Consider the following 17500-nt stretch of genomic DNA (forward strand, 5'->3'; position numbering starts at 1 on the left):
CTTTTGAATTAAACATGTTGAATTAAACATGTGTCATAATTCATGGTTTTTGCATAAGGTGAGATATGTCATGTATAAAACGTTAGGCACCTCAAGCTGATATGTTTCAAATTAGGCTTTTTTGCATGTACGTGTCGTGCAGGTAAAGCACGGATGAGGTTTGATGTCATACGGAGAAGAAGCTGCTGTTTTTCGGCGGAAGTGTGGCGAGAGAAAGGCAATCTACTTCCTCCGCTGCTATTTGAATTGGAACTGCCACTCACACGCGTGGAAAACAGGAGGGCTCCGAGTGAATGAACGGAGGAGAGGATGAGGAAAGAGAGAAGAGAGAGAACCGGGAAATGGGAAGACAAATCTCCCTGTCTCTCTTCATCGTGCTCACACACTTCTCTTGCCCCAAACTGGTCATGACGATGGAAAATCAATTTACCGCAGCTGGCAATCCCACCCTTCAACACACACGGCCACTGGCAGCTTCCCTGACAAGCGCCAACTTTCACCAGTCACTCATTTCAGTACACCTGTGCTGGCACCATGTTAATGAATAACTGTGTGTGTGTGTGTATGTGTGTACTGGTGTGTCCTTCAATACATAAGGGTGAGTCTGTGTGTCCTTGACTGTGTGTGTTTGTGTGTTTGTGTGTGTGTGTGTGCTTGTGTATGTGTGTATGTTAAAGAGAGTGAACATAGGTGTTCAGATCAGATGTGTACGTGTTGTCATGTGTATCCTTGAGTGTGTGTGTGTATGTGTGTGAATTGAATGAACCAAGGTGTTCATGTTTGTGTATACGTTCATGTGTGTGTCTTTTAGTGTGAGATGGTGGCAATTTATTCATGCACACCCCTCACTCTGCGACATCTCATTAATAAATGACTGAGATCGACTAAAAGGGTTTTAGTGTCGCGCTGTATGGCTCCCTAATGCACTCTAATGTACGTGTCCAGAGCTGCTGACCAGGCTTCAAATTCCTGGTCACACACACACACACACACGGGCACATTTCCTAGAACCTGGCCCTTTATCTGTCCATTATGCAGTCATGGTGTCTTTTAACCTGAATAAGCAAACAGGCCATGGTGCTGTGTGAACAGGTACGTTCAGGTGTTTGAGAGCATTTCCACCTCAAATAGAAAGGCTTTACATAATATCATGGGTGCGTTTGACTCTAGCGGACATTTCTGGAGATCCACATAAATTATGCCCGTTACCCCATCAGAGGCGGCCACAGTCACTTATCTATCTCAATGACACATTCCTAGACGTTTGTACCCCTTCGGGTAGGTTCGTAAAGAAGCAGTATATAATAATCTGCCACCTTGGGAAAACAGCGGAAGTAGACCCAACCCTACTTAGTGAGAGACCTCAACTACTTCTGTTTTTTCAGGTTTGTGCCACCCATGAAGTGTGAAGTGCTTCATCAACCCCAAGAAAAAGTAATGCTCTTTCCAGCTGTCTTATCACCTCCAAAAGGCATCCCACTGTTCCAGGGTGACGCCACAAGACCTCATCTGGTTCCCAGAAGGGGACACCCATAAAGTTAACCACCTGACACTGTCTGTCTTGTACTGAGACTAGAGTCTCCGGAGTCATTGTGCATAGGTCATTCATCTTTGTCTGTAACTTGAATGGATTTATGCTGACTATATTAATTGACTTGTATACATACTACTCCTTTCTGAGTGCCAGGCAGTCACTGCAGGCTACAAACCCTTGACTTCAGCTCCCTGGGCCTGCTGCAAGTGTTGGCGTTCGCATCAGTTTCCCTCATTAGGGATTAGAGAGGAGGACAATCTGGTTGTGGATTATGAGTTGGTAAAGCCCAGAAAGCAGTGAGGTGAATCCGGCCCTGATCTGGCCCAGTTGTGGCCTTTATCTGACGCGGATCGGTTCTGGCATCAGCCATCTCTGTCTGGGCAGCTCACGCTCTGCCGCATCCACCCAGTGCGGGCCAGATGAGTGTGTACTAATGGCCGTACAGATGGGTGCTTACAGTTTATGCCTGAGATCATAGACACACAGGGACACAGAGCAGGATTATTTTATAGTTCATTAGGAAATACATCAGGGAGTTAAATAAAGGAAAAACTAAGAAGTAGTTGGCTGATGTTTTTATGAGAGCAAGTACTGGGAATTTAGAGTAAAAAGATGGTTATTAACCGACTTGTAAAATAGTTTATATATCTAATCTAATTTGTTTGTTTGTGTGTGTCCTGATCGCCACTATATATGCACGTGTGTGTTACTGTGTGTCGTTTGTGCTAATAAAAACGGACTCAAAGTCAGAATTGTTTTGTCTGACAGAATAAAGGTTAGCCATGATTTTGCTTCTGTCTGGGTCTGACACAAGCACTTAAATACACACACACACACACACACACACAGTCACACACACACACACACACACACACACACACACACACACACACACACACACACTAGTGTATACACACTGACACACACATACATACACAAGCACAAACAGATAGTCAAGGACACACTCACTGAAGAACTGTGCCGCTTTTGAGATGCCACTCACAGATGTTGCAGATGGAGACATCCAGAGACTCCATTCTACCAGAACACACAGCACACACAGGAAGTGCTGCTTCCCACAACTTGTGTAACTCTCTCTCTAACCTTTAAACGACTATGCACAAATAAAAGGCAGACAAAACCTTAAAATGGAAGTCACTTCTTATCACATTAAGAGCATAAAACAAGATGTACATCTATTGAGCATCAAATAATTAAATGTTCTACCTAAAAAATATATACAAAAGCTTAAAATGTAAAACTACTATGCTGCTTAAATCAAAATCATAGGTCCTCTATAGCTGCCATCACATAGGCGCTATAGGCTAGTCAGGCTCTATTATTTTACTTTATGTACCTGTGTATCGCCTCCATTAATCTGGCTTGAGTCATTCTTCCTGGCTCAGAGGCTTCAGTGAGTGTTTATCAGGGGCAGGGGCAGGGGCCGGAGAGGCTGCAAAAACACAGTCTGGCTTCTCTCAGTGAGCTTAAGACCACAAGCTTAAAAGGAGTTCTATATTCACAAACATGCATCTGGCTCTAAAGGCGTAGCGGTTATGAGATGTTCTCCACAGAGAGCAAGGGCATGAAAGCTGCAGGCACATCTACTTCCATCACACGATATTTGAACTAGAATGAAGAACCATGGATGTGATTTAGGGATGCAACGGTACAGTGTGGCCACGGTTCGGTTTGTATCACGGTTTTTGGGCCACGGTTACGGTTCGGTTTCGATATATCAATATTATCCTGCCGCTAACACGCATTAGGTTATATTTGCCTTTTCTATTTCAAGTCAACAAGGTGCTTCTACTCACATTTGCAGAGACAATGCAAGATGCAATTAAATGTAAAAAGGGCACATATTAAGTAAAATCACAAAATGTATTTTAAACAAGGAACACTATTCTGGCCTTCTGTCAAAAACAGGCAATAATAAATATAGTAAAGTGCAGTATACTGTAAAGTAATGTGAAATGTAAACATTGACATTATTCAATAAACTCAAACAACAAACATTGTCATTCACACACTTAAACCCTAGAAAATACTTAACTGTTATAAATACATCCTTAAAGAACAACAGAACAAACCTCCTCTCTCCTAGTCACTTCGTACAGTTCTGGAATTATTTTGCTGCTGAAATGCGTGCGGGAGGGGATATTAAAACGAGGATCAATGTCAATGGTCTTTATCATGTGACGGAATCCCGTGCCTAAAACTACTGAATAGGGCTGCATGTCTTTCCCTATGAAGACGTCCATTGAGTTGGTTATTGCCTTGTGTTTTTCGGAATTATAAGCATATTGTTGCTGAAATGCTGCAGCAATGGATGGTTGTGTTTTCGGCGACAAACCGTGCTGCTCCACTTACAGCCGGGTGATGACGGGGCAAGTGGCTCAACATGTTGGATGTACCTGTGGAGTAGGCGATCGTAGGAAAGCAATGCTTGCACACCGTGCTTTGCTTGCTGACGATCTTTTTCCCTTTGTCATCATACTCCACACACACTGAACCCAAAATGTTCCCATACAGCTGATTTGTAAGATGACGGTGCCTCTTCAAATTTTCTTTTCTCCGTTTCTTGTTGACTCGCCATGATCGTGCTGCAACAGGGAAAGTTTTGCTTCTCCTCACATGGATCTCCAGCGTCTGCATTCAGAGCGCTGATTGGCTCTTGGGAAAGTCAGTACAATTCTGATTGGTTGTTGCATGGTTGTGGAGCGCAGAACTCATCCCCTGGGTCCCAAGCAGTCATGCTATCGCCCAATACATGCGTGCATTCATTATAGCCACATATTAAATTAAAAGTTTAATGTCACCCATACCGTAATATCGCGGTTCACCTGGGTCAACCGAACCGAACAGGGCGAACCGAACGGTTCGCTAAAATACCGAAAACCGTTGCATCCCTAATGTGATTAATGTTGAGATAAATCCCACCTACCCCCCATTTCAACCATGAGAGACGATAGACTTAATTATATGAATTAGATGAGGAGTTTAACATGATTAAGAGCAAAACCCATGCAAGTCTCTTGAGGAGCATAGACAGAGCTAACATGATGTCATGAGATACCACTGTGCAAACAGAGCACATTATCTTACATGATCTCAATCTGGTAGTCAACCTCACAACCCGTTATGTTTGAGGTATTAATAGGGTAAAAGTGAGTCAAGTATAAGCTCTAAAGTACCAGGTAACTGGCTCTGGCGGGACAAAGATAAAGATAAAAGCAGTAAAATGTTTTGACATGCTTAGTGTTTAAAGTATTAAATAGATAAATGTTTGGTTTAAGCTACCAAATACTGGGAATTTAGAGTAAAAAGATGGTAATTAACCGACTCGTAAAATAGTTTATATCTAATCTAATTTGTCACTGGAATGCTTCCCTGCTACTTCCAATGTCAAACAGTCTCCATTACATTTATTGCAAGATCTAAAAGATGTACCTAATTACGCAGCGACTATTAGTTGCATTAACTCTTTTCTATTGGCACAGTAATAGCAGGCCCTTAAGGGTCCAAGCCTTCTGAAGGCCTACGGAGAGATAGCCCCATACCCTGACCTGCCATCCATACCACTGAGCTCCAGATTATGGCCGTCACATGCGGCTGAAGGAGAAGACGGCCCGGTCCCTCCTGGGAAAATGAACATTTCATGAGCGCCCAGCTGCCCGCGCCCCCGCTGCCAAGCCACACTGATTGGCACACAGTGCTGCACAAAATGCGAAATCCCTTCGGATGGCTTTCACTTTCTTTGTCACGCTGAATCATGCACGTGTCTTTGGCCATGTTGGGAGTTTCGCTCTCGCTCAGTGCTCTGCAGCATGTCCGTGCAGAGAGTGGGATTTCTATGCTTTTTAGCGTGATTGCTAAATCACACAGCATTGTGAAGTTTTCTTTATTAGTATACGGTTCTTCTTAAGTCTTCTTTTTAGTGTGATTGCATCAAGACTTATTCACAGTACAGGCAACAAGCGTTGCGCTACAAAAAAATTGCTATGTTGTCGCAGAGCCTGTCACATAGACGTTGTCTGATCGGATAGCGACTAAAATATAGCTAAGTAACTTTACTAGTGGCCAGATAAAGTAAATGGATGTGAATGCAAATAGCCACCCGCTCAACCAAAAATAGTTTTGTTGTTTTGTTTTGTTTTGTGTTTCTGACTGAATAAAGCAAAAAAAGGATGAAGGGGTAGAGTGGAGATGCAGTAGAAAAACTGTCTCTCCGATCGTCCTCAGTTTATATCGCTGATGAAGTAATGTAGCGTAGCCAATGAAGAGTATAGATAATAACATTATGAGCAAATCTGTTGTTGAAGCCTCTGCACAACAGCACTGATCTGCAGGTACAGAGGCCATTTTGTCGCTGGTGCAGGACTATGAAAGCCTACAGCGCTGTGACATCAAGCCTGGACTTTTGTTTCTTTTCTTCTTCATTTCAGACGTTTTGTGGAGCCGCTTCTACTCCTAGTGCTTTTGAATTATCGACACCGCTCCGACTTAGATTTTGTATGTCGGTCAGTGGAGCCCCACCATGGGCTCAGAGATTCGATCCTCGAGGCTATGTTTGCTGCTAATGTGATCATTTCAAATCTAACATCAACCCAAAGTCACATTAAGAATTGCTAACAGTTTCACTAATTTGAGATTATTCTTTACAGTAAATAAACTGGTTACACAACAACAACATACTATAATCGACAGGTAAGGGGCAGCATATGATGCCACATCTCTCCTTTTTTAAAGTTTGTGTGAATTTGGTAAGACCTGAGTTTTTTTTAACAATTTAGACCTTGAGCTTAACCTACCATTGTTTTATAATTTCTTGTAACTGTTAAATGAACTGTTAAACAGTCATGTCCTGTTGTGCTGTTGGCTGTACTAATAGACCCTCTGTGTAAAGTTCTTCACAGCTTTTTACGTAAGTCTAATGTTTTAATAATAAGTTATTATCTCCCGCTGCACTACTGGACCTTTCTGCGACAGTAGATACGACGGGTAACATTAGCCAAAGATCTGCATGCTGTGTCCTCATTTATTTAATTTATTTTGTGAGTGTACAACAATCGAACCACAAGCAAGATATGTCTTCACTTCTGGGATACAAAGTTTATGTTTTACAGTGAAGACAGTCTGCCACACGTGCACCCTGGTCTACCGCATTAGTAGACGTAGGTGATTTCTATTTTGAGTCATTGGGCGTACCTGATTTTGACTCTCGTCTCTAATGCACAAACTCTGGACTCTGGCTTCGTTTCGAAACAGAAGGGAATGTAGCCATGTCTTCCACCTCTACGTCTGCAGCCATGCTGCGTGCATACAAATATGTCAATCTTTAGCTGCTCAGCGTATTATTGGATAAATCTGCCACATCTATCTTATTGTTAAGATTTTTCCACTTTCATTTACACTTATTGCACCAGCAGACTCAGTGACATTGTCTTTGAGGATTTCAAAATAATCTAAGTATCATTGACATTCTTTTAACTTAAAGCATGGATGATGGTATTGGCCTTTGTAACTCTAACACTAACCCTAGTCTTTTAACACCTTAGACCTTGAACTGATTAAATGGACCGATAATAACCGATGATTTGCCTTGATCTGGTTAAGTAATATAGCTTATTGCAGACAGCAAATTAACTCTGTCAACTCATTATGAATACAGTTTCATTAATCATGAAGCCTACTATGTGCTATATGCTCAAGTGTTGCATAGATTATTTAATTAGTGTTAGGGCTGTGTCATTTGCTGGGCAAGCTTCAGCGATCCTTTCTTGCAGAAACACACCTCTGGTTTTTGCTGTTTTCTTTCTGTAGCAGTGCTAATTTCTACAATTCAAAGGTTTTCTAGGGTTATCAATAATAAAATGCCACATTCTCATAAATATTCTAAAAATAGTTTTTTTTTTCTCTACCACTGCTTGGAACATTAAACTTTTATACCGACCAAAATGCTCCTGACCGTAAAAATGCAATACGTAGCAGAAATGCAGACGCTTCTCCGAGACACACACACACAGAGCAAAGCAGGACCTTATTCCATGCTGCTATCTGTCAGGGGGATTGAATCACAAAAGCCAAGTACAAATGATTCAGCCTTTTCTGAAACGAGCTAATTAAATTTTTGCATCACCCTTCAGTTCCAATTCAGATAATCCCAAAACTCCAGAGCCACTACGGAGTGAAGTGACCAAATTGTTTCTTAACTATATAGGTCTTTTTTTTTTCACCGTAAATTCCCTTTACATTTGTGATGCAATGCAACCCCCTAAACACAACAATTTTCCACATGAAAGCAATATATATTACAACCTGAACCATGGGACCTGAAAGCCTAACTGTAATTTAACATTGCAGCAACCGCAAGGACAAAAAAGCTCTCCAGCAGCTCTGCCCACACAGTCCCCACTCACCTGGGTGAGATGTCACATCCTTGCTGCATGAAGGCCCCCAGGGAGAACCACAGGCTGTTGAAGATGCCAAACTCGTTGGGCGGCTGGTCGGTGGGTCCTCCGCCGCCCCCGCCTCCTTCCGCGCCCTCCTCCGGCTCCTCCGTGTGCCACTCATAGGGGCTGAAGCGGCTCACCAGGAACAGCACCACGCTCACACCGATGTAGGCGAACACGATACACATCCAGATCTCGTACGCCAGCGGGTCCAAGAAGGAGAAGACGCCGGGCTTGGACTTCTGGGGCTTCTTGATCATGATGGAGATGCCCAGACTCATGAAGGGCTTGGAGAAGTCGATCACCTCCTCACGCACAAGAGTGATGGTCAGTGGGGCCACAGCGATCTCGGCTCTCTGATAGGGAGAAAAGGACACGAGGGTCTTTAGATCCAAACAACAACAACAACACTTTTCCAAACAACAAACACTTTGATAACTGAGTGTGAGCTATTTTTTACTGAAGATGAAATAAGTTTGCTAAGTATTTAATGTACAAGAATGAAGAAACAAAACAGAATGCAAATAGCTGCTTATCTCCAAGATTATGTGGTTATCTCTTATGTTGTGATTGTATTGTCAGCATAGGTCACTTGAAAGATAACTGTATTAATCTATCTACATTTTTTGACCACCCAAGAGACCACCCTAGATTTCATTCCATGACTGTATAAAAAGGAAAATGTCTGTGATTGAAACAGTCAGTCAATTCATTTGCAGTTATAATCATGATTTGCCAGCCCTAGCTATATTGACTAAGGAGAAGAAATTTCAGGAGCGGAATAAAATAAAATAATTTAGACATTTAAAATGTAGCTTCTCGTTGTGGCTGGAAATAGAAAGCAAATGCAAATGTAAGCGATTCAAAGTCACGGGGGCCAACCCGCTGGAATATAAATCACACTGGCGGCAGCGGAAATCAACAAGAAAGAGTGCGAGAGATTGGGTGAGAGAGGAATTATCCTTCATTTCCTGGAACTGCCTGGACCATGACTTTGCATGATAAGAAATATCAAAGATCCAACATTTCCAGGAAGGTTAATTCACCCATTCAGAACCAGCGACTGTGACCATAACACAATGTTCCTTTCTCCATACTGGGATAATCCCTGTTTTCAACTAATGTAGACTTGTAGTAGGCTATATTTTACCACTGGAACATTGGGCATGGCATATTGCATGACATATTGCATGACACATTGCACGGACCATTAAGAAAGTCTTTCTGTTTGAAAGAGCAGAAACATACATTTTGAATGACTACAGCAGCTGAAGCATCATATTCAGGCAGACATTTTGTTACAGCACTTCTCAATGGCAATGGACAAATAACACCCACCCAGCACTCTGTTCCTGTGTAACCTTGGCCTGCAAATGGAATCCAAAAGCTAAAAGCTGGAAAGCAAATGGCTGCCGAGAGGAGATTGATCTGTAAATATCAGCAGCGAAAGTGTGGCTGCAGACGGTTTTTCGTTAGATGTTCATCCTGTGACATGCTAAACACAGAGTGTTGCTGGGCAGACCTCTATCTATTTAGAGGCACAATTTATGTAGGGGTGGCAATTCAAGCCATTCAAGCTGGATAGGAGCAATCTCTAAACTACCTAGCAATCACTCTGTTTCACCCTTGCAAGAGAAGGCATGACACAGCCAAACACCCACAATGTGAGCTGTATGTAAAAATCTGAGGTGTCTTGATATAAAAAGCCGTAGATCACTGTAAAGTTTTATTGGCTTATTAAAATTGTGTGGATTATTGGTCTGAGCTGTATCTGGTTATTACTGCTGAGCATAGCAAAACCACTTCTCTTTGTCAGTTAAAAGCTGAAGGAACAAAGCTCTTTGAACCTCAACTAGCATCTGCTGCTAGCATTGTAGATCTTGTAGTGGTCCACAAAGTTTTATGCAAACATTTCAAATTTTCCAGCTGTCTTTCTTTATTGTGTCCTGTGTACAGGCCCTTTATTCATGTTAGCGCATGTGATCCATGTCTATGTGAAAACTCTGGCCTAATAAACATTCTGCGGAATATCTCTCGTCTGCTCCTGTGCTATGAAGGTTACACCCTCGAGGTCTGCTCTCGTTTGTGTGGATATTCTAGACGCTATGTCTATCGAATTCTGACCTCTAACCTTCTCTGCGTTTGTCAGTTCCTTGGCTCCTTACCCCATAAACCAGCTCCCCAACCATTCCATTCCAGATCTTTGTCTCCGGGTCCCTGGCTCCATACTTCCCGTCGGGAACGATGGCTATCTTGTACTTGATGCCGATGTGCTTGGCAATCTCGGCGGCCAGGTCCACGCAGTAGCCCTCATAGCGGTCGTTCCCCTCGTAGAGCTCCCAGTTCTTCTTCAGCATCACGTACGGCCCTTCCTGCAGCACCCAGGAAGGCCCAGAGAGAGAGAGAGAGAGACGGTGGGGGGGAACAGTCAAACCGACCACCGAACAACTACACCACATCAACAAAATCCACACCTGAGCAGCTTAGCGTTGAAAAAAACCTGAACCACCTCAAGTGAGTGAGAACTCCTAGATCAAAGATACACACGAGGGCAACTACACATTCTCTAAAGTCGTCCTCTGAAGTCATCTATTATTGATTTTTCATGTTTCTTCTTATAAGAAACCCTGCTGCTTAGCTAAGTTTATAAGTAATTGGAGGATTCTTTTTTTGATTATTGTTGTTGCTTGAATACCCCAGCAGCAGTACTTCCCAGCCATACATGGATCAGTGGTGCACGCATCAGTAGGCAGGCTTTGAGCTTTAATGCTCTTGTTTTCATCCAGCCAAATACACTTTAAATGCATTTAAACATGGGCAGCAGGAAGAGAGGGCTGCATCAGCATTTGTGCGGTGATTGGCGGTTGGAATTGACTGCTTTTAAATTCAAATCAAATGGACCCCTGGGTATTACAGTACCTGGAGTTGAAAGTTTTCCAAGTCCAATTAAATAGGCTTAACACACAGACAAGATAAAGAAGTGGGCTTTAAATGCATTGAGTGCTTGAACATAATAGACGGACTGAAGCCTTGACTTGCATTTTTGTTGGGGGCTGGGGGGTGGGGGGTACAATGAATTTTATACATGGCAAAACATGGTTTTACAGATATATTTTACAAAAAACAAACACATTGACATTGCAGTAAATCTAAGCTCTGTAGTTGTTTTAGAATGGGTCTCAGCAGCAGCTGGAGCAAATATGAAAAGCCAAACCCAGAATAAAATGCAGTATGAACATACAAGGGTAATAGTGAGTACCACATTAGATTCAAATCTGTTTTAGGCAAGGTGTCTCTGGAAATCTCTTTTAAATGTCACACCCACAAAGGTTAAATCATACTGTACAAAAAGAATTGCAATGAACAACATTTATTTCTCACAACAAGAGACACATCTATGCACATATTAACATTAATTTGACATCGACATACATATTTTGTGACCTAAAAAGACAACATATCTTTAGATCTGCTCAAAAGTTCAAAACTCCCACAGAGAAGAAATATGCACCATTTCTGTCAAGATTAATCTAAATTCTGACTTATTGTCAGGTATTGTAAATATTTTAAAACCTATTGCTTGTTCTCTAGCAGCCTATGCGAAACAATAACCAGTTACACCATTAATGACATAACAGAAGTAATAAAACAGTAGTTACAGATTTCTGGGGAATCAGTTAACCAGTAGTGTGTTTATGTAAGGGGACTTATGATTTAATGTTATAACCTTCCGTTATTGTTGCCTAGATTGACGTAATCCCCTCTCGCATAATTCTAAAGATGAGTAATACTCCTAAACACATAAAGTCATTAACTCGCTCGCTCGGAATAATGAAGTTGTGTGTTTAACCATTGAGCTAAATGCCAGGAGAGAAACTATGTTGACTGGGCAACGCCAAGGGAACCCGTCCTCTGTGTTTTCCCAAAGCACAGCTCTCTAAGCCATCGCTCGTGTAAAAGGGATCTAATGTTCTCCAGTGTGGCCCAGCGCTTGGCAACTCTGGACGCGCATCACAAACGCTGGGAGACGGAGGAAGAGAGAGCAGGTGGCGTCTTTGTAGAGACACATGGCTCGCGACGATAAGACATGAAAGGGGAACAAGAGAAGAAGAAAAGGGAGAGGAAAAAAAGACACCATTCGTCGTCTAATGAGCAGGAAGCCAAGGCATGGGGGCACTCTGCAATAAAAGAGCCCTCTCCCCAACAACAGTGATGTAGAGCCATGTACAACTCCCCGCTGCCCACAAAGGCATGACTCATATGTGCAAACACTGAATAGGGATGGAGGGGCTTCGGCAATAGCTGGACTGACTGGTTTCAAGAGGGGACAGGGTGTGTCACTGTGCTCTTTTACTTTTTTCACAGACTTTACCGAGGCATCGACAGAGTAGTCATCTGTTGTTAAAGGACAATGCACCAAATCCAAAGGAGACTGATGACAGGTGCTCTATCGTATATTGTGACTTTTAATATTCACCCCCATTTGCTCTAGGAGAGCTTGGCTGCCTTGTTGAACACATTATGCCACACGGTTCATCTGCTGTATTAATTGCACCAATAGTCTTGCACATTATGGCAAGATTCGATGTATATTTAATGTTCACCTGCTAATTATAAGTCGTATTTCCTGCCCTTCCAGCCCCACTGAGAACACATCTCTGTGAAGGTGGAGGAAGACATGGTGATTATATCAGTGTATGTCCTGCCACACTGTCTGGCCTTTTTGTTTTGCGGTAGGGTGTAATGAGGGGAATCGCCTTGACTAGCAGGGCAGGGTACGGGGGGGGGGGGGGGTCGGGGGGGGGGGGGACGACCCTTATATCTGTGTCATGGCGCGGAATAAACAAAGTCGTGTCCTTGGGGCCACTCCTGACGATTCTCACATGGAGCTAACACGTGGTGGGAGCGACACGGCCACAGCTACACATGCTAATTACAGCAATCAGCCATTACGGCTCCAACAGCCACATTCCTGGTGCCATGTGCACACGAGCCGCTGCGCTCATTATCGATGGCTCAAAGCCCACAGCCTCACCACGGGCCTCATCGAGATGTATCAATACACTCGACACGCATCTTTTTGTATGTGAATGCGTGTGAGGGTATGAGATGCTTTGTGTGTGTGTGTGTGATGTACACTTCAGGGCTTCCCAATCCTGTAGCAGTACTGTGGCGGATGATTGGTCATGAGACGTCTATCTCGTCGCATGTCAGTGTGGTCCGTGTTAAACGCGTCCGATGCAGCTGTGAGTCTGTGTCCCGTAAGATATCATTGCCCAGCCAAAGAGTGACTAACACTTCTGCATGGCTGGATGTGTATTCAGCTTTCAGCCGAAGCTTTTCTCTCCTCTCACACTTTGAGGCATGAACCAGTGACAAGGAGATAGAAAGAGAGAGAGAAAGAGAGAGAGAGAGAGAGAGAAATACAAACAGCAGAGAGCACGCATCTGTAATCCTGTACTAGCCTCATTACATCAAGTCATCAGAGAAAAGTAACACTTTGTCGTGTTAGTGTCTTGCCAACACGTGAAGCCGACTGCTGGTGATGCCGCTGCACATGTCTGGACAAGGTTCGACCCAGCTGCATTATGACACACCTTTTCCCCGCTAAATGCCAGGGTCACTCATCTGTGCCCGGGACATGGGACCATTTGGCTCTTTGGCAAAGCTATGAACTTCTACTTAGGACAATGCAGATGGGCTGCTAAACACTACGACTATAACGCCCATCTAGAACTAAATGAGTATTTCCTTCATCTTTAGACATTCTCTTATTGTGCCGCTATCATAGTAAATTACAAGACAATACATTCAAGACTTCAAAACTATAGTTAAAGAATTGTATGTTCTTGTTGAAGCAAGAGTTAGAGGAAACACAGAGAATGTAAATGTAAGGTTGAACCATCGAGTGATAACCTTTGTCCCCCTCTGACACACACACTCTCTCTCTCACTCACATACAATTTCACAGTTGTCTCTGTTGGTCTTTTTGGGCAAGATAATGTAAAACACACACATCAAGCAAAACAAAAACAGGAGTGCAAAATATCTCAGTCCTTTGGGGGACATGTCCCCATTGAGCGCGTCAGCCATATAGAGTCCCTAAAGAGTCTTTAGGAGTTTTGAGCTCCCAGCTCTGCCTTCTGTCTGTCTGTTTGTCCTTGTCTTCGCGTGCCTCAGTGCCTTAACAAGGGTTTCTTCACCAGGGGCTGGAGAGAGGAGGGGGTGGCTGAGGTATAATTCTCCATCGCCTTTTTAAATACACAGTTCATTAAGAGAGAAAGAGAGGGAGGGGGGCACAGTCTTCAATTCAACATGACAGAGAGGAAAGGAACACTCTTTCATCTTGTGGAACACAAACAAAACAACAGCAAGAGTAACAACACAAAAAGAAACAACAACATTTGGCCAACATTTTCATTCAGTGCACTTCTGATGAAAGAAAATGTAAAAAATCCTCACTTCTTTAAAACATTCCCCCTAGACTAGACAGAGAATTTGCAACAGAGTTTATGGCGCAAACAACGCACCACCACAGTTATAATTTCCATTATAGTTGATCATAAAGCTCATGAAAGGGCCGTTTCTGTGACTCTGCAGACACATAAATGTCTGTGCGGGTATCTTTTTTAGATTGCATCGCTGCCATTACACTTGTGGCTCGGCTGATTGATTACCTTGCCTCTCGTCTCTGGGATCAATACACTCTTCCATTCCCACTCCTTCTCTATCCTCCTCCTCCACCAGACACCCCTCCCCCCTCCACATACACACACACACACACACAGACACACACACACATCCCTCCGTCCCTGCCTGCGTTCTGGAACACTGCCTCTGCTCGTCCACACTAAAGACGAAGGCTTCTCCAGTGGGGCCTGTGACTTTATAAGACACACACAGAGCCCACTGAGAAGAACATAGCTCTGACAACACATGATTAGAGCACCGCTGAGAGAGGGAGAGAGCGAGAGAGAGAGAGAGAGAGCTGGAGAGGGAGAGAGAGATAGAGAGAGCGCTGGAGAGGGAGAGAGAGAGGGAGGAACCTGAGGATACGTTACCATGATGGTGGTCACGATGACAGTGCGGTTCTCGATGCCAGAGCTGTCATTGGACGAGAGCGGCTCGCTCTGGACCAGCACCAGCTTGTCGTTGTCGTTCCAGTAGCCAATCTGTCAGTGTGGAGTACATATGCGCACATTGTGAGAGGCGCAAATATCATTATGTGTGGATAATGGATGAGTTAAAAGTGTCTCATTATACTCGAGGCTGGTGTGTGAATTTCTTTGTGTATTTCTTTCCCCTGTCCGGAGGATATGGGCTCATATGTACACAAACTCTGTATTGTGTATATTGAATATTTTTCTAACATATTTAGTGACCCTGACATGGCATCCCTGTCATCCATGTGTGCAGTTTGCTTTTTTCTTACTACAAGCCACACTTAGGGGCAACACCTACCCTCCGTGGGCCATTGCTCTTCAGCTCAAACACGTCCATGGTGTAGTTGACCCTGCGCCCGTAGTGGTCAAACTGAATGTTGCCCGTCAGACCGTTGATGCGCACCTGGGCAAACAGAACAATGAAAAGACCATTGATGAGAATTGATGAGAAGACATTATGGCCATCCGTATGAAATCAGTGTTTACTGATAATCACATTAATTAAGCAAAACTTTATTCTTTTACTGACAATGTATTAAAAGCCAACCTATGCAATATGCAAATAAGTGTTTAATATAATATATAATATTGTAATACCGTGTATATTTCATCATATGTTCATGCATATGTAGTTACTTTCTCTGAGATGCCTCACAGGCAGAACCTCCCTCTCTCACCTGTTTAAGGGTGCGCTCCATATCAATCCCCTGGTTCCAGGGGGCTGCCGGATTGGCCAGGCAGTCCCCGGCGTTCCCTCGCCGAGAGATGTCAATCTTCTGCCGGCGGAGGTTCCGGAATGCCTCTGACATCACCAGCACTCCATCATAGGTCAAAGCGGAAGTGTACTGCAAAGGAGGAAAAGGAGGAAAAGTTCATGTATGTTGCTATGATGCTCACATGATTGAAAAGACTACATTGTTGATTTATTGGAAAAAAGTGTCAGAATCAGAATCAGCTAATTAGTGATTAGCGATCTGTAATAAAATAAAATCAAAACATTAGAAAACCACACAGACTTTCAGGGAAAATACAATGTTGGAACAAGACGATACGAAGCCATAATTACAACAGGTGTCCAACTTATACCCCTCTGGCCCCTAGGACATCATCATACAATAATTACGGTAATGATTCTCTATCATCAGTGGTTAGTCTCTGTAAATGTCAGGGCACTGCAGTGGTGCGAGGTGGTTCAGGCCCCATACCCACTCCGAGGCGCTGCTTCCCACTTAATGAATATATAATACGCAGGAGGCTGTGTTTACAGCTAATGTATGCACTGGGCAACAGAATCTGACTCCAGATCAATAACAACTGTTAAAGACCTCTGTGGTATTGATGTAGCAAAACAAAGGGGAGGGAGCAGAGATGAGGAGAGGGAGGGAGTCAAGTTCTTAATGTGTGTGTGTGTGTGTGTGTGTGTGTGTGTGTGTGTGTGTGTGCTGTATCAGTGTGTTTGTGTATGTGTGTGAGAGAGGTGGTGGGGAGAGAAAGAGAAAGAGAAAGAGAGAGAGAGAGAGAGAATGAGAGGGAGAAGACATGGTGAGCTGAAGTGGAAGCGTGTGAGAAATAAGGGAGAAAATGAGTAAAAGAGATAATGAAAGGCACTTACAGAGACAAGAAAGAAAACAGAGGGGATGATGGGAGAGCAGCAGGAGCAGAAGGAGGAGGAGGAGGAGGAGGAGGAGGAGGAGGAGGAGGGGGGCGACAGTGAATGAGGCAGAAACAAATCAGGGGGGGAGAGAGAAAAGTGAAATAGGGAAAAAGAGAGTAAGAAAGAGGGTGAGAGAGAGGAGAGAGAGCGTGAGAGAGATGATAGGTATTGTAGGGGTAAATACCCCTCTTAGAGCCGACAGGGCTGGAAGCAGCGGGTGAAACGCATGTGACAGCACTGAGCAGATTAGAATGGACTCAAACGACAGGAAAAACATAGGGCCTGCTCTCTGGCAGCTGAGACACACACACACACACACACCGAACACACACACACACACAATGAACACACCGAACACACACACCGAACCCACACACAAACTCCCTGACAAAAAAAGACAGGGCATATAAATATATATATTGAGACCTACAATTTGACATAGAGTATATCTGCTCAAAGGCTTTTTGAGTTTGTTGGAATGTACTTCAATTAAGCCCTCAGCGAAAAACACTGTTTGTTAAGCCCTCGGTACTTGAAACTTAAGCTTTCAGTCGCTGGCCTTGTTCTGCGGAGGCTTCCCACTCTCCGCTTCATGGCTGTCCACTGGTCCTTCTCATCGGTCACACTCTGATTGGCTAAAGCGTGGCTGCTGCATTGGCTTGTCACACCCTGATTGGCTAAGGTGCTGCTGCAA

The 17500-nt window shown here is 43.6% G+C and overlaps 1 protein-coding gene across 2 annotated transcripts in view; it reads right to left on the reverse strand.

Annotated features, from left to right (window-relative positions):
- gria4a (glutamate receptor, ionotropic, AMPA 4a) overlaps positions 1-17500 on the reverse strand; it is a gene marked incomplete at both ends in the record, with an annotated part of 80094 nt that overhangs the window by 20959 nt on the left and 41635 nt on the right. For both annotated transcript variants that reach the window (XM_080844258.1, XM_080844257.1), the window contains 5 exons: positions 7957-8345; positions 10155-10361; positions 15051-15161; positions 15451-15555; positions 15830-15997. In XM_080844258.1, coding sequence (XP_080700384.1) covers positions 7957-8345; positions 10155-10361; positions 15051-15161; positions 15451-15555; positions 15830-15997 — 980 coding nt within the window. The remainder of the gene's footprint in view (positions 1-7956; positions 8346-10154; positions 10362-15050; positions 15162-15450; positions 15556-15829; positions 15998-17500) is intronic.

Source organism: Sprattus sprattus, assembly GCF_963457725.1.
Source record: "Sprattus sprattus genome assembly, chromosome: 9".
Classification (NCBI taxonomy): Eukaryota; Metazoa; Chordata; class Actinopteri; order Clupeiformes; family Clupeidae; genus Sprattus; species Sprattus sprattus.